Source organism: Thamnophis elegans, chromosome 10 (assembly GCF_009769535.1).
Source record: "Thamnophis elegans isolate rThaEle1 chromosome 10, rThaEle1.pri, whole genome shotgun sequence".
Taxonomy (NCBI): domain Eukaryota; kingdom Metazoa; phylum Chordata; class Lepidosauria; order Squamata; family Colubridae; genus Thamnophis; species Thamnophis elegans.
This window is the reverse complement of record NC_045550.1, coordinates 32,363,194-32,386,826: the sequence shown is the minus strand read 5'-3', so window position 1 is coordinate 32,386,826 and position 23,633 is coordinate 32,363,194. Positions and strand designations below refer to the sequence as shown.

Here is a 23,633-nt window from a genome sequence, read left to right as displayed (position 1 = left end):
CCTGTCTTCCCATTAATTCACCACAAATGGAGCGAGGCGATAGTAGGTTATGGCCAGGGGTGGGTTGCTGCTGGTTTTACTACCGGTTTGCAATCCGTGCCCACGTCAGGCATATGTGCTTGCTTCGCTTGTGCGTATGCACTATTTAATGTAAATTGTTCTTTACGCATCCGCAGAACAGTTTACAGTGAACTGCACACGCGCAGCCACTAAAATCCAAAATGGCAGCTGCCCAGCGGCGTAGAAGGAAGTGGTTTGGCGGTGTGGCCAAATTCCACTACCAGTTTGGCCAAACCAGGAGCAACTCACCTCTGGTTATGGCCAGTGGCTTGCTGTATATTCGACTGCTTACTTGCTAGTAAAAGTGTGATCTGATTAGTTGCCAGTTTTCAGCATTTACTGCAGACTTGCAGTGCAGAAGTCACTGTAACGTTCAGCTAACTAAAATGGTAAGTGACCATTCAAACCTTGCTTCATTTCATCTCATTAAAATAGAATCTGGAATGGCTGATCAAATGTGGTAGCGCTTAAGTTTCCTGTTAAAAACCTGAATGTTGTTTTTATAACCAATTCTAAAGACAAGGCAAAGAACAAGTGTGACAAACATAAAGTGAAAAAAGCAGTGGAGGTAATAAGCTGCCTCTGCTAGTGGTAAGTGAATGAAGCAATCTATGAGTCAGGGAAGTCAGAGAGGTACTTACAAAAACAACAATATCTAGGAGAAATCAGCAAGGAAATTAATAGGTCAATGGGTTTGAGAAGGAAAGAAACTTGAGACAGATAATCAATAGCTTTGGCTACAATTAGACAAACTGAATTGTGCATGGGGTAAGACTACAAGCAAGCAGAAGTAATTTCCAAAGCATATAACTGAAATACTTTGGCTGTACAGAACTGAGATTGAGAAATACTATTCCATAAAGAAAAACTCACATCTATTATAACATCCCTGTGACACTTTCTGTAGTTTTAACTGAAGTGACAGCTAAAATGAGATCTCAGAAAGTAACTCTCTCTGTAGTGCATCCAGAATGTGACTACACGGACTATCACACATTGATTGACAACATCTGGAGATATGTCTTTGTGTAGTTTTTTTTTCTAGGTTCACATGTATCTGAGTTTCGTTTATTGAAGACATTGACAAATCACACTTTTCCCCAACAATTAACAAAGACTTTCTAGACCCACACACTGCAGCAACTATATTTTTTTACAATGATTGTTGGCTGCATTCTCAACTGTAATAGTGGGTGAAACCAAGCATCTATATTGTGCTTGGATGTGTATACATACACCTCTACACAGCTGTGTGTGTTAATGTATGTTTTATGTCACTATGAGACATGCATACACATGTATACCGAAATTACATACATTATCGCTTCGTCATTGCCAAGGTAAATTTATGGAGACAGACCATTTATTCTCTCTCAACCTTTGTTCGTTCATGCAGAAATTACTATCACTCATAATAATAAACCTCCTTGAATAGTCCTGTTGGTTAAAAATGGTGATCTTATAGGGTAATTTTTTTGACGTTATAGTAATTAACAATCCTGTTTGAAATTTGGCAACTGGTTTGAATGTTTTCATTAGAAGAATCTACTTTTAACAATGGAAAGCATTGCATAAAGATATTTTGGGAGTGGGAAGGAGAAATACATGTTTTTCAACATAAATTTAATGGCGCTCTTACTGATTATAGTGATTTATGCAGGGAATAAAGACTAACTCAAGAGTTCCCTGATCCAAATGATGCTTGTAAATAGACAGGAGCGTTCTTGGTTTCCCATATACATTCAATTATACATTTGTTCTAGGGCAGTGGTTCCCAAACTTGGCAGAGCTGGCTGGAGAATTCTGGGAGTTGAAGTCCACAAGTCTTAAAGATGCCAAGTTTGGGAACCACTGTTCTAGGGCTTCAATTAAAGTTTTAAAAAGTCACACACCTGGACTATGTGACATAAGTGAAGACTTTAAACCATTCTGATATTAAAATAGGATTCAGGAAGTGGTATATGCACCACAGAGTGTGCCAAGATGTTCTCTTTGAGAATGGGGTGTACTGTGCAGAAATGCTGCCACTGTCATGAATTATATTTTACTTATAGCTTGCTCTTCCTCCTCTTTATAGCTATAGAATCAGAGACCTGCACTATGTTATAACAGTTGCAAAGGGATTGACTATGCTGTCTCTGGTGTATAAATGGTAATGCTCAATGAATGATCAGTATTAGGTTACTACAAGATGCAGCTACAGCTAATATGTTAAACTTTGAAATTAGGCAGCCTGTATAATCTTGGGGTTTTTCTTTGTAAATTTTAGCTCAAGTTGATGGAGACTTGACTTTTATTTTTTACAAATATACAATTTAAAAAAAAAAGGTGCCCCAAAAAGGATAAAAGTCCCCATGGCTGAAAGTTGTATACACACGATTAAAGTGTCTTGTGGAAAATTCTGAATTGTTTTGGCATTTTTAATAAAGTACATTATATTACAACTAAATAAAACAAAAAAGAAAAGGCTAGAGCCAGCTGTTGATTTGTGTTGAGCCTCCCTACCCAAGAGAAGTATTGAGAGAAAAAAAATCCTCCCCAACCAATAACTCAATTTGTATTTTGAGGAAGCTAACCAATAGGAAGCAACACAACAAGCGTGGTGTCAAATGAAGCTGACAGATCCTGCATTCTGCATTAACAAGAACATCCTCCTTCACTCGCTGGTGGTTCCTGTGGTTTGTCCAATTTAATGTCTATCACTGAAGAAAAAGGTTAAGGGAGATAAGCAAAAAAGTTATTCCTTTGGTCATTATAAAATAAGAATTGTATCCTTTGAGAGAATAAGATTTTGTTACATATTCCAGTAAGTAAAAACAGGTAGTCCTTGACTTACGACCACAACTGAGCTGAAAATTTATGTTGCTAAGTCAGAAATTTGTTAAGTGGGTTTCCCCCCATTTTACTACTTTTATTGACACATTTGTTAAGTGAATCACTGTAGCAACACGGTTGTTGAGTGAATTTGGTTTCCCCATTAACTTTGCTTGTGCAGAAGGTTGCAAAAGGTGATCACATGACCCTGGGACACTGCAACTCATAAATTCGAGACAGTTGTCAAGCATCTGAATGTAAATTACTGCATTCAGTTTTGGTCGCCACGATGTAGAAAAGATGTGGAGACTCTAGAAAGAGTGCAGAGAAGAGAAGCAAAGATGATTAGGGGACTGGAGACTAAAACATATGAAGAACGGTTGCAGGAACTGGGTATGTCTAGTTTAATGAAAAGAAGGACTAGGGGAGACATGATAGCAGTTTTCCAATATCTCAGGGGTTGCCACAAAGAAGAAGGAATCAAACTATTCTCCAAGGCACCTGAGGGTAGAACAAGAAGCAATGGGTGGAAACTAATCAAGGAGAGAAGCAACTCAGAACTGAGGAGAAATTTCCTGACAGTTAGAACAATTAATCAGTGGAACAGCTTGTCTCCGGAAGTAGTAAATGCCCCAACACTGGAAGTCTTTAAGTAGGTGTTGGATAGCCATTTGTCTGAAATGGTATAGGGTTTCCTGCCTAGGCAGGGGGTTGGACTAGAAGACCTCCAAGGTCCCTTCAAACTCTGCTATTGTATTGTATTAAATTATGTTACTGTGGGGATGCTGCAATGGTCAAAAGTGTGAAAAATGGTCTTTGGAGTGCTGTTGTAACTATGAATGGTCACTAAGCAAACTGTTTTAAGTTGAGGACACCCTGTAGTACATTAATCAGCAGCATCAACTCTGAAGGCAAAGAATAAGCACTGTCTGGCCTTATAATCACCTTAAATGTACTATAGAGACAATTCTGATTAAAAACCACTGCTGAGAATGCTTATAGCAAAGTTCAGATGGACTAATCAGTTACCTTTTTCTTTATGTCAAGAGTGCCATTTCCATTTATCCTGTTCCCTCTTTAGAACTGGCCCTTTGCTAATCAGTTGGCGATTATGATGAAGTTAGGAAATAGATTATATAACCAATTATTACATCTGATATTCCGTTAATGAGTGGTAATAGTTAAAACTCAGGGCATAAAAGGAGACCTAAATTGTGACACTATCCATCTAATGAAAAAATCCCTGGAACTCAAAGTGAACATACCGTAGGTATTCAGTGCACCTCCTCTAAATGTAAATAGGTCCTATAAAAAAAACCAAACAGGTGGAATTTCTTCCTGAATTACCCTTGAGGACAAATACTCACTTTAAAAAGCAATGCAAGTGAAGATATTTTGTTAGCAATGTCCAGGTCATGCTTTCTTTATGTGCTGCTAACATATCTAACATAAATTGCTACACCACCTAAGTGAGCTACCCTTTCCCAAAAGGAAAAGTAGGAATTAGACTAGAAGACAGACACAGCTCCCTTTTGCTACAGAGACTTAAAACATGTGCCTTTTTTTCTGCCCAAAGAAATATTTGGTAGTGTAGGTTGCTTTTAGGCTTTTTGGGTAAATGAAAATTAGGCCCAGTATATCTCCCTCTCTTCCATGAATACAAAGTAGACTGTGTGGAAAATGCAAAAACTGCAACTTTCAAAAACTTGACTGTGACCTCTGTTGTTGCTGAAAACCACAAAGGTAAGTGGTGTGCTATGGACACTGTAACAAGCTAAGGTCTTCCAGGTATGATGAAATAGGAAGCAGTCTTGGGTCTCCAGGATCGCAGCACCTTTGAGCATGCTGTTGGGCCAGTTGGGCAGCTAAGATGGGGAGACAAGATAGGCAGGGGAGGGCAGTTGCAACATCCCTGCAGTCGATCATTAAGAGTGAGCAGATTGCCAAACACTTGCATTTTCATTACAAGACCACACAGGAGTGCTACAATGGCTGTAACTCTGGACATAGGTTGTAAGTCCCTTTGTGCAGCATGATTATAATTTCAAAAGGTTGCTGAACAAACAGTTGTTAAGGGAGGACTACCTGTAGTTCATTTAATAAGCACTGAATGGCAAGATGTATATCATCTGAATATTGGCATGCAAAGCCCAGATAGAAAAAAGAATATCCCAAGCACATCATTCACATTGTGTAACAGACACATGAATGAGCTGACACTTGATCAGAAAACTTTCAATTTCTGATATCTCATTTGTACAAGATTAGGTTTTTCAATAATTAAAAGAACGTGAAATATGCACGAATGCCTCAGGAAAATAACCCAGCAGCAGACACTGTGGAAAGTTCAAATTATGTTTGTGATTGCTGTGAAAGCAAGTAAAATGGAAATGAAAAAGGGGAAACAATTCCTAAATTGAACATTAAAATTTAGCGGAGATCTGATTTGGAAGCCACTGAAGTGTCTGACTACTTTTACAAAGTGAAGGCATGACATAATGTCAACAAAGGAACTATAACTCACATTTGTTATCACTAAATAAACTAAGTCTGACAGGAATGCTGAAATAAAATGTTTTTAACACTCTTTTAAAGTAGTGTTCATTAGAGTCTGTTCAAGTTAATTTCTAAATCACATTTATTTGTTGAGATCAGCAATTTGGGGAGAAAGAGGATTTACATAGTCCTCTTGCATAACTTACAGAAATAATGTTAACATGGTATAAATTGTCATTAGTTGGCAACTACCCATGTGTATTCTTGATTTCCTGCCAGCCTCAGGGGTAGAAGGAAGTCATTATTGCTGGGTTTCATTTATCTCAAATAAATAACAGTTAATTGAACAATATTCATTGGTACTGTTCTGTGCTAATGCTTTCCTTTGGTGTATTCATCCCATAATGGGAGAAATGAGATTCTGAGTTCAATTTAACAAGGTCATTTTGTGTGTCTGTGGAATTCACAATAGGAAGGAAGTAGTTAGCTGATTCCTCATCTGCCTTTTGATACCTCGCAATACAAAGCCCGATGTTACCAAGACACAAAATTGTTGGCTTGCACATTAAGTCTTTCCCAGTAGGAAAACAAAAGCCAAAACAACATGGACCATTTTCTACACATCTGTGATTAAAAATTCTAGCGATTTACAATTCTTGAAGGATTTGAAACAAATATAGAATTAAAAGATGGATTTCCGACACTTTTCAAAACAGTTGCCTTTTGACACTATACAGTGATCTCAAATTAAACTAAAATGTTTGAACTTAAATAGCATTTTTCTTAATATATGCTTACATTAAAATATACAGAAAGCTATATTTCCCTAAAATAATAAGCACCAAAAGTTTTTCACCAAGAAATGCTGAATTCTAAATGAGTGAATTCTTATGTGTTCGCTCGTTGTCCCTTCTATATTCTATGTTGACTGAACATAAAAGGAGAGATAAAGGAAAGTGCAAAATTTACTTTTGTAGGTAATGATAATTATAATCAGCCTGATATATTTCTCAGGTTCAAGTCCTTCACCCCAACCAATAAGAACTACTTTAAATTAAAAACATCAGTATCATCCCAATTTTAATTTTGATGTAAACTAAAGAAAGTTCTAGGAGTGCTAAGTTTGTATTGAGGCACTACAGTAGTCCTTGACCTACAACTATTTGTTTAGTGACTGTTCAAAGTTACAATGGCACTGTAAAAAGTGACTTTTGCCTGGTTTTCACACTTACAACCACAGCAGCATCCCCATGATCACATGATCAAAATTCAGGCTCTTGGCAACTGGCATTTATTTATCACAATTACTCTGTCTTGAGGTCATGTAACCTTCTCAGCTGGCTTCTAACAAGTAAAATCAATGGAGGAAATCAGATTCAATTAACAACCACATAATTCACTTAACAACTGCAGTGATTCACTTGAACAACTGTGGCAAAAACGGATGTAAAATGGGGCACAACAATTGCCTTGCTTAGCAACTATAATTTTGGGCTCAATTGTGGTCATAAGTCAAGATTATCTGTATTGCAAATGGCCTAAATCAATTTTCTAGGCTATAAAACTTGGTTTAATTATATTATATTTAATGTATTAACCAAATTATTTCTCAGGCTTGATATAACAATTTGTATTTCTTTTAACTTCTGCATTGTCAGTCTAAAGGATACAGTATATTGCCCATGACAGAGCTTAGATTACACCTAATATTCTTCTTTTTTTTTTGAGCTTTAGAAAACTTGGATATTTGTATTATTTTGGGTGGTACTGTTAATTATTTCACTCTTTACATATTGGATTATATTAACTTAATAGTTAAAATATTTCTTGCTGCTCCAATGGATTCAACAAGATAGTCATGGCTCCAGATGGATTCTGTGGAACAGTACCATGTTGTGTGATCCAGGTGACATGCATTCTTCTGTGGTAGCACCTGCCCAGCCTTCCTCCAAGGTCTGTTTTGCCCAAATTTTGCCAGCCTTGTGAAAGGATGTGAAGACCTGGCTGTTACCTCACATGTTAGTGCAATGCTGTTAAGAGAAGCGCAACATACAATTTTAGAGAATATGGCTTGCTTTAAAGATGCCTCAGACTTTGTATTATGTTACAACTACTTTTAGAGAAATTATACTTTTCTGTTCTGCTTTTACGTTAGCTTACCAACTGTGAGTTGCCTCTCTGAGTTGTTTGCTTAAGTTGCAAAGCCATATACATTTTTTTCTAAATGAAGAAACAAATAATATTTCCCCTATTCCAGCCATTGATAATTGGGGAGAGGAGATTGTCAATGGAACAGCAGAGGAAATATCTTCAAGCTTAAATTCATTTGGAGGAAGATATGTAACATATATATAGTACATGTTACATATAAGACAACATACAGACATTTCCACAAGCTAACTTACTTGCCACTTTAAACATCCCATTTCTTATTCATTTGAATTGGCTCTGAGTTCCTAAATGGGAAATTCCCTTTGTGAAACTGCTGTTCTTAATTAATAAAGGATACTCCCTTCTTTACTCTTCTCTTGAACACTCTCCATCCCTGGTAGGGCTGATGCAACACGTCGGAAGAGCTGGAGAAATCAAGGCCAATGGGAGATGAGATTAAACAAGAGAAAAAACAATCAGGACTTTGCATCCAAAATAAAATTGAAATTAGCAATAATACTGTGCATGTGACATTCATAAAAGGAGAACCCCAAACTGTCTTCCTAGTATGTTAGCTGAAGGTTACAAAAATGAGTGCTCTTCAGATTAGTATCACAGGGAAAGCCTTTCCATTGAGCAGTGAAAGCCACATATTTCCAGAAAGTATCATTTCAATTTCTAGAATATCAAGCAATATCATGACCCGACAAAAGCGTGAACGTCATAAGCGCGCTGACAACACCGCGGCGCTAAAACCGCGATGTCAAAAGCCCGCCGACAACAGCGCGCCGACAACAGCGTGCCGACAGAAGCGCGATTTAATTTAAGGTAAGATTTACAGTTAGGTTTAGGGTTAGGTTTAGGGTTAGGTTTAGGGTTAGGTTTAGGGTTAGGCTTAGGGTTAGGTTTAGGGTTATGTTACAGCGCGCTTCTGTCGGCGCGCTTTTGTCGGAACGCTTTAGGGCTAATTAGTCGCTCATTCGTCGCGCGGTTTTGTCACCGCGCTTTAGACACCACAGTTTAGTCAGGCGCGCTTTTGTTGTGCGCGCATTTGTGGTGGAACCAAGCAATATACCTGGAGAGCCAACTGATTGCAAACCAGGGATGAATTAAATAAAAATGATTTTTGTATAAAGGCTATTAAGTGATGGCATCCTGAAAAAGCTCAGGCCATGAAGGCCTTAATTGCTATATAACAGTTTTTGCCAACAGAATAACCAGCTGTCTGTATATTCTCTCCCCTTGTTATGTATCCTTTCTCATGTATGAAAAATGCAATTTCTTATGTGTACCCAAGAATAAGCATGTATTACCTGTTTTACATTGTATCCTGTTTTTGCACTTGTTTCAATAAACATTACATTCAGTTCTTTAGCTCTCTGTTCCCCTTCTTCAATGGTGATTTGCCTAGAGTCAGACAAAAAGAAAATGGTAGCTGATTCAATGCAATTGGGAAAGTGGGGAAAACAAGATATCTTGGAATTAAGATCCACCTGCTTCCATAACAAATGCAAGAAGAAATACCACTCTAGGGTATCTCTTCCTTTGACAAAGAGACTTAGAGCAGTGTTTCTCAACCTTGGTGACTTTAAGTCCTGTGGACTTCAAGTCGCCAAGGTTGAGAAACACTGCCTTAGAGGTCTTCCATAGTATATGACATACTGCCTCTCTTCAACATTTCTGTGTACAGTTTAGACAAATTAAGAGACCTTCTGTACCTGAATTGCTTCCTTTTCATTTCTGATAGTGGGTATTTACCTTTTATCTGCAAGGTCAGTTTTGTTGCCCACTAACATAATGATGACATCACTTCCTCTTTCTGTTCGGACATCATCAATCCATTTGGAAGTTTGTTGGAAGGAATTGAGATCTGTGAAGAAAAACCAGAAATTAGGTACAGACCAGTCTTTCCAACAGATGATAGAAATGGCTTAGCCAAAGGATTTGGAGAATTTTTATGATTTCTGACAATAGTCACAGTGTTGAATGAATTTGAGAAAATTCATTCAGACTCAGGGATGGAGAAACTCTGGTCCCCAAATGTTTTTGAACCACAACTCATATAATTTTTAGCCAGTTACTCCACCCATATCTGGGTTTCTCTGGATTAATCAATTCAGAGTGACTGAATATTGTGCTTAGGTTAAAATTATTTATTTATATGTGAAAATTTAACGGGGATTTTGCACCAATTACTAAAGCTATCTCATAAGATTATTTGGAAGAGAAGCTGGACAGCTGACTGGATTTCCTTATAGAGAATCTCATTTCCTGGGATGAAAAAGATAAAAGTACACAAAGAAATTGTACAATAAAGAAGTGATATCAACTTTTCTGCCTGTGTTATGAGGCTAGAGGAAAGAAGAAATAAAAGTGATTCAAAGAAATCAAAACTAAGATTTTGGATACAAACGCCAGGACAATGAAAGCCAAAAGAGAAAAGGTTTGAATACAAAAATATTACACAACGTAAAGTATTTTTACAAGGACAGGAATGGACAGGAAGTGAACAGAAGGTTGAAATCTTGTTGCTTTATTATAATTGTAATCCAAACAGTGATTGGGCATAACATCAAATGTGCCTTTCAGCACAATGTCCATTAGAATGTTCTTAGCAGCACCTCATCTATAGAAGAAATAGAACTAATGTCAACAAAAAAAATTCTGATTTTTTTTTATCAGAACACAGTGATTATTATGCCCCCTTCCCCTAGCCAGTTGATTTTAAAACATGCATGCTAAATTAGTACAGTGGGATTATAGGTCTTGTATACAATTGGGTGACTGGAACGATGTGATAGACACTAAAAGAGATAAGACGACTTCTCGCCCAAAAGCTAAAATGCGAGCTAAGCTACCCAAACCTTTTTTTGACATGATGGACGACTTTGAATTGAGAGATATTTGGCAAGAAAGAAACGCAGAGAAATATGATTTCACTTTCTTTTCTGATAGACATCAATCCCTTTCAAGGATTGATTTTATACTAATCACTAATGATTTGCTTTCTAGGGTGAAGAAGACAAAGATTGCGGCTAGGGTCCTTTCGGATCATAACCCAGTTTGGATGGAATTGGGAAGGGCAGTGCAGGCAAGAAGGTCTTGGAGACTGAATGAAAACTTATTCAGATATGAAAAGTATATTAATGATTGTAAAAAATTGTTATCTGAATACTTTGTTTTGAATATGAATAAGGGTACACCTATGGAATTCGTATGGGATGCAAGCAAAGCGTATATGAGAGGAGTGCTGATGAATATAAATAAAACACATAGACATAAACAAGGGCTAAAACGAACAGAATTGGAAGAGGAAATTAAGAGGAAAGAGTTGGAGTTAACAATGAATCCAGGCGATACAAAGGTTAAGGAAGCAATTACCATATTAAAATCTCAATTTGACATGTTGATCTCTGACCAGGTAGCCACTAGTTTATTATATGCAAAACACAATACTTTTTGTAACGCAAACAAACCTGGCAGATGGTTAGCTTATCAGATTAGGAAAAAAAGGAAAACTCGAAATATATCTAAACTGATTTATAGAGGGAAGGAGGTGTTTCAACAGGAGGAGATTCAAATTCCCGATGCATTTCGGGAATTTTTTACAGAATTGTATAAAGGGGATAAAATTAATGGTTTAGATATAGACAAATACTTAGATAAAGAGAAAATACCCTCAGTTAGAGAAGAGCACAGGCAAAAATTGAACCAACCAATAACCTCGGGGGAAATTTTGCAGGTAATTAAGCAACTAAAGTTAGGGAAAGCACCAGGTACAGATGGTTTGACAGTGGTTTACTGTAAAAATTTACAGTTAGAAATGGTAGAACCTCTTAGAGAATTATTTAATAAGATTCAAATGGAAGGTAAGGTGCCTCCATCTTGGAAGACAGCGTTTATATCTTTGATACCCAAAGAAGATCAAGACACTACCCAACCAAAAAATTATAGACCTATCTCATTACTTAATGTAGATTATAAATTTTTTACTAAAATATTAGCAAATAGGTTAATGCTGGTTACTCAACAATTGATACACACCGACCAAACAGGTTTATATAGGGGAGACAGATGAAAAGTAATGTTAGATTAATTATTAATGCATTAGAATATTTGGGAAAGAACAACCAAATTCCTGCTGCGTTCCTATTTTTGGATGCTGAGAAGGCCTTTGATCGAGTTAACTGGCAATTTCTGTTGAAGATATTGCAGAAAATGCAGATAGGAGTCAATCAAAGTCAATATACCAACAGCAAACAGCACAAAACATAGTCAATAGAAGTTTAACAGACTTTTTCAAATTGGAAAAGGTACAAGACAGGGCTGTCCTTTGTCCCCACTATTGTTTATTATAACTCTGCAAGAATACAGAGTGCGCGCGTTTGCGGATGATTTGGTCATAATATTGGAACAACCACAGAAATCCAGTATGGTTTAATGAATACGGTTAATCAATATGGTCAAGTGTCTGGTTTTAAAATAAATTTAGGAAAAACAAAAATATTAGCTATAAATATGAATACTAAACAAAAGGAAGAACTAGGAGGGATGCTAGGATGTGAGATAGTCAAAAAAGTCAAATATCTTGGAGTTAATATTTTAACCTCAAATGGGAAACTATATAAACATAATTATGAACCACTTTGGCATAGTATACAGACAGAGATGAAAAAATGGGAGAAATTGCACTTATCTTTGTTGTGTAGGATAGCAGCAGTGAAAATGAACATCTTACCAAAATTTTTATTTCTCTTCCAAATGTTACCCATACTCAAAAAAGATGTGAATCTTTTAGAATGGCAGAAGGGTATCAACAAATTTGTATGGGCAGGAAAAAAGCCAAGGGTAAAGAGGAAAATAATGCAAGATGTACGCGAGAGAGGAGGCTTGAAATTACCTAACCTAAAACTATATTATGATGAAGTGGCGCTATCTGTAATTAGTGATTGGACTCATTTAACTAATGATAGAATACGAATATCGAGGGATACGATCTGGTATATGGTTGGCATGCTTACCTGTTATTCAACAAAAAATTGGATAAGAATTTTAGAAATCATATTTTAAGAAATGCTTTACTGCGGGTCTGGAAAAAATACCAATATAAATTAAATGACAAGATACCCATGTGGGCAATTCCTAGACATGCAATTGAAATATGAATATAGCACAAAAACAGGATAGAACTACCTACAGACAGCTTCTCATTTTGGAAAGAGGGGTACTACAACTAAAATCTTTAGAGGTATTAAAAGAGGAGAAGGTAGTTCAAACATGGTTCCAGTATGGGCAATTACAGGCCAGGTGGAAAATAGATCAAAAAATTGGTTTTATACAAGTTGAGGATAATTTGTTTAAACAAATAAGAGATCAAAGTTTAATGCATATAAAGAGGATATATAATGTATTAATACAGATGGATTCGGAAACAGAATTAGTTAAAGATTGTATGATAAAGTGGGCTCAAAATATTGAAGAACCAATAATGTTGGATACATGGGAAAGAATCTGGGTAAGAAATGTGAAATTTACACAAGCTCAAAACCTGAGAGAAAATTTTTATAAGATGTTCTATAGATGGCATTTAGATCCTAAAAAGCTGGCTTCTATGTATCCGAATGTACAGCCTAAATGTTGGAGTTGTGGTTCTCTCGATGCTACATATTTTCATATATGGTGGACCTGCCAAAAGGTTAAGGCATTTTGGATAAAAGTATGGTGGATTATGCAAAATATCTTTAAAAGAAGGATAAAGTTTATTCCTCAGTTATTTTTACTAGGTATATGTACTGACTTTACAGTGGTAGAGACTAACTTGATTCTGCACCTAATAACGACGGCAAGACTGTTGGTGGCGCAATACTGGAAGAAGGAAGACTTGCCTACAACTCAAGAATGGACATTGAAAGTTACAAATTTAGCCGAGATGGCTAAAATATCGGCATATCTTAAAGATCATTCAAATGAAAGATATAAACGAGACTGGAAAAAATGGATTGACTATATACAAAACAAATACGGGACTAAGAAATTCCAGATAGTCTATGCTTAAGATCAGGAATGATTTAAACTGTTCAAAGTTAGTGTAGCAGGAAGAAGCTAAGATCAATGTAGAGATGTTATTAACCTCTTTTTTTTATTTCTTTTTTCTCAATATATTTTAGACTGTGTTTGTTAAAAATCTATACCATGTACGGGCTCTGGGAAGTGGGGGGGGAGGGAGGTGGGGTGTTGGGGGGGAGGGAGGGATATATACTATGTGTTAGATTTCAATGTAATGCGACTTCACAGATATACTGTTTCTCTTTAATTTCTCTGTAATAGGACAAGTTGAGTACATTGACATATAGTGGAAATACACCAAGGGGAGGAGGAGTGGGATAGAAGATTTTAAAACATGCATATCACAAGCAACATCCATACAATTTACAACTAATCTATTTTTCATGCTCAAGCTGCAAACAGAGCTAATACTAACATTTTAAGCATTTCTGTACTAGCCACTTGCAGCTGTAGCCAGACGTTGTTCGGATAAAGTATCCCTTAGGAAAGACATTTTGTCACAGAACTTTGGCTGTAATATTGAATTAGACAAATGGGAAAAATTTTGGGGAACAAACTTAAAAATGACACTATCAGTTGCATACAAGGAAAACCAGTACAAAATGTTTTACAGATGGCATCTGCCACCAACAAGGTTAGCTAAAATCTTAACAAATACCTCCTCAAAATGTTGGAAATGTGAATCAATACACGGAACATATTACCATTTATGGTGGACCTGTGAGGAGGCTAACATTTTTTGGAAAAGGATCAAATATAACAGGGACAATAACGGGGGTTAAAATAGAATGGAAACCTGAAGTTTTTTTATTAGTAATAATGTCTGCGAAATACAAAAAAGAAATCCAGTATTTAATACTACATATAATTATGGTGGCAAGAATTGCCTTTGCCCAGAAATGGAAAAACAAATTAACTCCAAGCGAAGATGAAATAATAAGAAAGGTTATGGATTGTGCTGAAATGGACAAACTAACTAAAGAAATCCAGGGAAAAGAAGAATCAGAATTCTACCAGATATGGGATAAATGGCACAGGTGGATGGAGGAAAGAAACAAGAATCAATGAAGGAATATAACAAAACTCAAAAAATAATAAGTTATGACTAAAATAAGAGGGTTAAGAATGGTGAAATCCAAATGAAACACAATAGAAGGGGAAATAATATAAGGTGAGCGGTATCGATTGATAATTGCTATTAGAAAGAACAGGAAGCTCCTGTTCGTATTGTATTGTGTAAATGTGGTGTACGTCTAGGTTTTGTGTGTGTGTATTTTACATGTTTGTTAATAAAAAATAAAAAATAAAAAAGGAAAGACATATTGTGTTAGCACAGCAGTAAATTCCCACTATCCTTGTTTTGTAGACTATTTGGTTGCATGTGTCTTTTGTTCACACAGCTAGTTTTCTGTGCATACCCAACAGCTTCAACCACAAGTTCTTCTAAGGCAAACAAACTGTAACAGAAGGCCCAAGCTTTCTTTTTCAACAAATCACTAATGCCTACATTTGTTTTCTAAGAAGGTCAGTTGCCAGTTAGAGACAGAGTGTATGCAACTATAGCAACCAAAGCAGTCCTCTCAGTCCTTCCAAAGCAATCCATTAGAAAAGGAGCATTTATACTGAATCACTTTTGTCTGTTCACTCCTCAACTGCCTTGGTCAGCTGGAGCCACCAGAGGGAGCCAGATCCTCCTTTCTCTCACTTCCCACTCCTGTTATGTTCTTTTCAATAGGAACAATACAATGGCGAGAGAGGGCTTCAGAAAAAGTTAGTGTCTTCATGGCAGAACCTGGATCCAGCATTTGAAGATCAGAATTATTTTATCTTGGTAGCTCCTTCAGCATGGAGACAGGTTTCGTGGAAGGAAAAAAACGAGTGCCATCTGAAAATCATCGGTCATTGAGAATACTTATGGAACTATGGAATTCGCTCCCAGAAAGTTTGTGGATGGCCATCAATTCAAATGGCTTACAAATGGGAGTGTACAAATTCATGAAGGATAACCAGTAGTGCAGGTTAAGTAAGTTTATGAATAATTTATTTAGATCGTTGTGATAATTCTTTCTCTAACTTCTATTCCCTGATTTACAACCACTAATTCTTTCTCCAACTTCTATTCCCTGATTTACAACCACTTTTTACAGACAAGGAAGAGATGCCATTGCTGATAAAAATATATATGTGCTTATGCAATGATATCAGTATAGTTACAGACATCAAATATAAAATGGCTTTTGCCGTTATAGTGGATTTTATTAAATACTGTTTCTTGAGAATAGGTACTTCATCTCTGTAGAAAAAATAGTTCATTTTTTAAGACAAAGTAATAACGAACATGTGTAAACACAAACATTTATCTGTCTTGATTGCAATATATATTTAAACCACAAGAAAGGGAGGGGCATGGGAAAAAAGTCAGCCTAGTTGAGCTCCTTTAGGACATTATGATGCTAACCTTTCTACCTCTCTGACAGATCATTTGCAAATATTCCTGCACTGGGCACTGAACTTTTGCCCTTAAGCTGGAGATATGACTGCTGCATTTTCATCTTTCCCATAATGTAGGTCTGATCTGGAAGACTTTTCTTATGTATTAGACTGGCCAATGTGGTTATAAAGGGTAGATCACACTTGGAGCCATGGATTAAAACTGACATTCAGCTACAAGACATCATATAGTCAATCACTCCCTTTCAGACTATATGAGGATAAAATGGGCATATGGAAATATTACAAATTAAGTGTAATTTGAAGAAAGCATGACATATAATTATAATAAATGAAAGAAATACAAGCACGGTACTAAAGCAAAACTGCCACAGAAAGTTCTGGTGTTGGCAGTTCAAGCCATCTGAGAAATATTATAGTGATAGATACTGGAAAGGACAATAGGAGTGTAATCGAAAGTACCATCGCTCTAGTTGCAAACATGTTAAAGGGAAGTAAATTAATGTGTCCTTTAAAAAACAAGACCCACAAAAATTTAAAACAGCCTGTTTATAAAAATACCGATGAGAAGATATTTCAGTGTTTTGCTTGTTTATTAGTTTCACTCAGTCCATAAATCAATTCGTTTTTACCATATGGGCAATCAGTATTATATACACAAAAGGAAATGATGTACTCTTAACAAGATTTAAAAAGCATTGATCTAATTTCTCAGGAAGGGACCAGTCTATAGTTAAATGATTCCTGCTTTATTTGGCCTGAGACTTCCCAGTGGTATCAGGTTTAATAATAGTGGAAGCAGAATGTGGGATTTGAGGATACTTATTTGGAATATCAAGCTACTCCTTAAGGCAGTGATTCTTAACCTTGGTAGCATTAAGATGTGTGGCCTTCAATTCCCAGAAGTCCCCACCCAGCACCTGGCTAGGAATTTAAGGTATGTCTCTAATATTCATTGAACCTCTTAAGAATTAGCCTTCTCCAATGTAGATATACACAGACAGTTTGGTATAATGGTTATGTCATTGGGCTAGAAGCTGAGGGACTGTGAGTTCTAGTCCCATCTTAGTCGCTTTCTCTTTTACCTTAGGAACGAGGCAACGGCAAAAACCTTGCTAAGAAAACCACAGGGGTTTGTCCAGTCACTCTCCAAAAATTGATATGATTAAACAGAAGAAAAATAAAACCTTGGATTACAATTATCCACATAAGGGAAGCTTTACTTCCCTTATAATACAATACGAACAGGAGCTTCCTGTTCTTTATAATAGCAATTTACAAGATTGAAGGGTAGTGGAAACTGCTAACAAGGACATTTAGAATGCCTGCATATTACTACATCTTAAAATACGGTGGTAGCATAAAGGAGAACAGGGCCAAGCTCTCCAGTAACATCTCATATCCTTTCAGTACAATCAGAATCACAGAATAACAGAGTTGGAAGGGACCTTGTAGGTCATCTAGTCCAACCCCCGGCTCAAATAGGAGACCTGACACCATTTCTGACAGATGGCAGTCAGGAATCCTTCTAGTGTAATCATTTGTTTCACTTTATATTGAGTAATGTGATGTACTATATTATAGAGAGCACTGATATTGAAGTAAAAAGTGCCTTCATGGTGTATTTCCATTTAGACAACCACATCTAAACTTAACTCACTTGTGATATCATAAACCACCACAGCTACTGTAGAGTCACGGATGTAACTGGGAATCAAACTTCGGAATCTCTCTTGGCCTGCTGTGTCCCAGAGCTGCAACCGTACCTGCCAGGGCCAGGGGAGGAGAGCAGCAAAGAGAAAGGCATATACATATACACACACACAATTAGGAAGAGAAACAGATATAAACAACAGGAAGAAAACAAAAGTGATAAAGAATTAAACAGAAGAGGCTTCTAGCTATGCATTTTGTTTTTTAAATAGATCATTTAATGTTTTGTGTGTTAGTTCTTCAAAACATTATTTGTAATCTTATGTAGTGCCCACACAAGATTACAAACATAATTTTGTGTATTTATAATCCATAGAACACAGATGGGGAGAAAGAATTTCTATGTATGTCTTGTACATTGGTTTCCCCCAACCTGATGTTCTTAAAATATGTTGGCCTTTGGAGGACACCAGACAGAAGTCAATCTGCTGCTTGTTTAAATTTTGGTCATGCATATTATCTGCTTTGATATATTTGTACTACTTCTTCGTGAAATCTTGGATCCAAAAATGATGTATGTTTTAAAGTATGAGATTGAAATTCTTATTTTAAAAAGCTGGCATCTTAAAAATATATTATAAATGTTATAACTATGAAAGTTTGATAGGATGAACAAAAAGGGGCCCGTGAGATAGAAATTTGAAGGAGAGATGCCTGTAATAGTTGGTTTTAAAAAGCAACTGGGATCAGGCTACAATAGTATCACAAAAGTCACCGCTGGTTTTCACTGAAAGGAAGGCATAGGCAATGCACATTTGCATTGATTCATGAGATTTGCAACATAGTCTATAGCTATCTGCATTATTAGAGGGATCAGGAGGATCGATACACCAGGAATACTCAAGCATCATGTCATCATAAAGTACAATTGGGCACAACACTTTTACACATATACAAAATTCAAACTGACTCAGGAATATTTGCCAAAGGAATGCTTCACCAAACCTAGTCTGAATGCAGGCAACCTACCCTTTGGTACATTTGAGTCGGTTTCCCTAGGGAAACAACTAGCTGGTATCTTCTGATGAAAGGACAGCAGAAATAAGAAAGCTACAGTATTCATCTTCTAGCCCCTAGCAGATCATACAATCTGTGAGGCAGCTTAGGGAAATTTACCAGTACTTTTCCTCTTGCATTTCTATTATACTCGACCTGTCATTTTCATAAAAGCAATTGGAAAGCCTTGGAAACAATCCATTAGGACTAAGATAGATGTTTGAGATTGCATTAACGCTGCACAAGATGCTACTGATTAATGCAGTGCTGCCGCCGCTGCTTCTCTCTCATTTTAGCTGACGCCCATCTGTGTTGACATTGGATTATCCTTACAAAAAGGTTCTCCCCAAATTATAAATTGCTTTTTTTTTTAAGAAGGGGCAGTGACATTTCTAAGAAAAAGCAGAAGCATCAAAACATAGGCACTTAAGGAAAGCTTCCTAGTTAATTTCTTCTTTCTTTGAAGAAACTGCATGCTCCATCTCATTCCAGAGATGGCAAGCAATCTCGCTAGCAGCAAGTAAGAAAACAAAGCCTTGGATGAGAGGCTTCCAAGAAATATAGCAATATTCTAAACTAGAAAGCCAAACATATTTCCAGAAGAAAGTAATGACAAACCATTCTAGTACTTTTGCCAAGCTAACAATGGGATGTGCCCCTGAAGCCTTCTGTAATCAAGGTCACTTGACAGGCAACTTTAGTTATTGCCATGGAAGCAATGCAGTGAAGTTGCTAATCCCTAAACCAGAGGTCGGCAAGCTTAAACACTCAAAAAGCCACAAAGGTCCTAACTGGAACCCCTCCATTCAATTCTGGAGCTGACTGGAAGTCTGGTTCCCCCACTATAGAGTCCCCTCCTAGAACAGCATCCTTTTTTCTCTACCTGTCCTAACTGAAAGCCCTATAAATTGTGGAGTTGACGAGCGACCGGGAGCCACAGCAGAGGGATGAAAGAGCCACATGCGGCTCCAGAGCCGTGAATTGCTGACCCCTGCCCTAAACTAACATTCAGCCAAAATCCTAGGTAAATGTTTTTTTTGGGGGGGGGGGGTTAGAGTAATTCATGGAGTTTGTGGTCATTGTTTACCAAAGGTGATAATTGCTAGATTGAATTCTGTTCATTTGTCCTACTTCTGCACTTCTTCGAAAGGAGCAACAGCAGAATCTTGTGAAAAAAAGCAGCCACGTGGAAAAAGTGTGACTCTAATTTTTTTTTAGGACACCATTTTCTTAATAGGGTCCAGGGCAATATAACAAAAACAACCCTACTAGGTATGACACACCATCAGTGGACAAGTTAATTATCAGTTTGGTCAAACAGGAGGGGCTTAGCATGGGGACCTCTTGATGTCTGCCCACTGTTTTTTCTGAGCACAGAGCTTCATAATCTCAGCAGTTCAACACTTCCTGCTACTTACTGTCCGATCTTCCAAATACATGGTTTTAGATAGGAAGTCAATTCCAATTGTAGCCTATAAGAAAGAGGGAAAACAGAAGAAATGTCAGCAGCTATTTTGATTCAAAATTAATTTTACATTCTACTGCTTCAACAGGAACAAGTGCACTCAAGTATTGCAGCATATATATTTATTTTTTTGTTAAGTTTACTTGCCTCCTCTCTCGCCGTGAGGCTGTTCTAAGGCAGCTTACCACAATAAAAAGAAATGAACAAAGTGTAAAGAGAACAGAAATAAGTTAATAAACAAAGAAAAAGAACACAATGAGAATACATTAATATTATAAAAAAAGATGGATGTGTGGAGAGCAGAGAACAACGGTAGGGGAGGGTTAGTGACAGTAAGATTGTTCCCCCATTGCCCCTCCCCACTGAACTTTATAATGTTCTTTATAAAACTTCAGAAAAAGTGTCAATTTGAAAAGAAAAATGGAAGGCTATTATTGTTAAAAGGGATGCGGTGGCTCAGTGGATAAGACACTGAGCTTGTCGATCTGAAAGGTCGGCAGTTCAGCGGTTTGAATCCCTAGCACTGCATAACGTAGTGAGTTCCCATTACTTGTCCCAGCTTCTGGCAACCTAGCAGTTTGAAAGCATGTAAAAATGCAAGTAGAAAAATAGGGGCCACTTTTGGTGGGAAGATAACAGAGTTCAGTGTGTCTTTGGCATTTAGTCATGCCAGCCACATGACCATGGAGACGTCTTTGGACAGTGCTGGCTCTTCGCCTTTGAAACGGCGATGACCACTGCCTCCTAGAGTCAGGAACGACAAGCACATATGTGCGAGGGGAACCTTTACCTTATTATTGTTAAAATAAGACCCCAAGTCTCCTTGAACATAGAAAGTAGATCCAGACTTCTTAGGATATAATTTACGTAATGAAGTTCTGTCCTATATACACTGTTCACAATCAAGCATCCTTTCCCAATCTAGCATCATTTACATTGCATCATCACTATACCTGCTGTGCTCCTTGAAAGTCTTTTTTTATTTTTAAATATGGCCTTGGCTGCAAAATAATTGCATCTACTTGATGTAATATACACAAATATTAGTTATTTTCTATTACTTGATTTCAAATTGTTTTTCCCAGTCAAATATGGGCATTGTAGTGGAGTACATGACAAAGAAGCTCTACAACCTCATGACTGCAAAGCTGACCAGTGTAGTTAAAAAAGGGGCTGTGTATGAGAGCTCAGGTGGAGAAGTTTGGATTTCAAGTCACATCTGCTTCTGAGTTTAGCTGATTAATCAAACAGTGTGTGCTGCAGTCTGCAAAAGGCATTATCTCCAGAGGCAGCTGGCCAATATTTACCAAGCCAACACATCACTGACTCCGTATGGTTAGTGCTCCACAATGAGTTGCATTTATTCGGGTTTTTTTTTTTTTAGAAATGCAAAAATAGAATTTGAAAATAAGATGACAAAAATCCATCTTGTACTGTTGAACTCAGATGGCTGTTCTAAGCTACCGAGTGATATAGCTCACACATCAAAGGGAGTCTTTCCAGTTACAAGTGTGGCACAGCAGAGAAAGAAATAGATGGAATTTAATTTGCACATTTTCATGCCCCTGGCAGATTGGTTTATTCTGCCCTGCCTATTATTGCTGTGAAAAGCAACAATAAAGTGAAGAAAAAAAATAAGGAAATACTCCCATGGCCAAAGGAGGCAATACTTATTTAGAACTTCTGGTTGTTGCTGAAATTCTGACATCTCACTAAAATAATTGCATTTTAGAGAGATTAGTGTTTGCCTTCATTAGACTTCCATAGCAACAGATAGTCTGGGTGAGCATGAATTCTGAGTTGCTGCATATCCTCCCACCTAAATATTAATGCCACCTCTTGTTTTTAAATTGCTCTCTATTGTATCCATACCACAAAGGCACAAATATTTATTACTGATTCCTGATAAACATAATAGTGAAGATCAAACAGCAACCAACAGGACATAAACAAATGGCTGTCACTAGAAAACTGACAAGTGAGAAATGATTGGCAGTTCACCCACTGCTGTGCACTTCCTTTGTTCAGATTGGCTTGGCCTTATCTGGTGTTCACTTACATATCTCTCTGAGAAATGCAGAAAGTGATTACTGAATTTATATTCAGTCTTTTAGGTTTCTTAGAATCTTGACTTTACAGTGTAATAATACAGTTTAATTTCATATTTTCGGTGGGTGTTCTATATTCAGATGATGGAGAAAATGTCCTTCTATTTTAGGGCCCTTTTATTGATTTGCTTTGTAGCCGCAGCTGTCAGAAGGGGATAGAGTGGGATGAAAGAAAGAAAAGCAGTATGGTTTGGAAGCTAATTAAGCTCCGGATCCTGATATGCACAGTTCCTATTAGAAAAAAAAAAACAAATAATCTTTTGAGTTTCAAGGCCTTTGAATCTCAGGAGTAAGGAGGCATTTGAGAAGAAAGTCAGACAGAACAACAGAAAGGGTTGGGAGGGCCACTGGAGATCAATAGGAATGGCACCAAATCATTTCTCTGTAAGGGTCATATTGGAGGTGAGATAAGAGAAAAATGATGAGAAGAAGGAAAACCAGAATTTTTTTGCCAGATATCACTTTTAATACAGCAGAATTTAAATAAGTACTGTGTTTCCCCGAAAATAAGACAGGGCGTTATTTTCTTTTGACCCCCAAAATAGGCGCTTGGCCTTATTTGGGGGGAGGTCTTATTAATTTTGAGGTGCAGGAGGCGGCGAGTGTGGTCACTCATGGCTGCTGCTGTGTTGCAATATTTTTGAGGAGGGCTTATTTTGGGGGGAGGACTTATTTTAGTGCATGCGCTCAAAAGCCCAATTGGGCTTATTATCCAGGGAGGTCTTATTTTCAGGGAAACAGGATATGTAAGGGAATTGCAAAAGTAGTCCACCATCTACTGAATATTAACTTTAAAAAAATACAGAAAAAAGTATACTATTAGAAAATACAGTTCTTCATAACAAATGCAAGACTCCTTCTCCTTTAAGATAATGATATATCTCCATGCCACAAAATTCACCCCACTGTTGCGATTAAGTACCTCCTTGTTGATTCCAATTTTATATAAAAAGGTACACAACCTTTACAAATCAAATTAAAAGGAATGTTATACCTAAAGAACATGCATTTTTTGTATCCGTGGGTCCTTTCATTGAGACAATACTAATAATTTACAGTATCAAACATCTAGTGTTGAAATTCTTATGTCTTTATTTCTGAATAACAACATTTCTTGCTGTTATCAGCATAAACCTAACATCTGTGTTCTTAATATTTTCATTTTTATCTTTGAACAAGGATAAAATGCATATTTTAATATTGCCAATGTTTACCTTCTAAACATTGCCCACTAACATTGTTGGGTGTATGTATGTATATGTATGCATGTGTATGTGTATGTGTGTGTATGTGTGTGTATGTGTGTGTGTATG

The 23,633-nt window shown here is 37.0% G+C and overlaps 1 protein-coding gene across 1 annotated transcript in view; it reads right to left on the bottom strand.

Annotated features, from left to right (window-relative positions):
- Positions 1–1,884: 1,884 nt before the first annotated feature.
- The window catches only part of RAB6B (RAB6B, member RAS oncogene family), a 44,389-nt gene continuing 22,640 nt past the window's right edge, over positions 1,885–23,633 (bottom strand). The window contains exons 3-8 of the mRNA XM_032225500.1: positions 20,166–20,219; positions 17,699–17,804; positions 9,280–9,391; positions 8,835–8,928; positions 7,880–7,946; positions 1,885–2,762 (exon numbers count right to left, since the gene is read on the bottom strand). Coding sequence (XP_032081391.1) covers positions 2,698–2,762; positions 7,880–7,946; positions 8,835–8,928; positions 9,280–9,391; positions 17,699–17,804; positions 20,166–20,219 — 498 coding nt within the window. The 3' untranslated portion in view covers positions 1,885–2,697. The remainder of the gene's footprint in view (positions 2,763–7,879; positions 7,947–8,834; positions 8,929–9,279; positions 9,392–17,698; positions 17,805–20,165; positions 20,220–23,633) is intronic.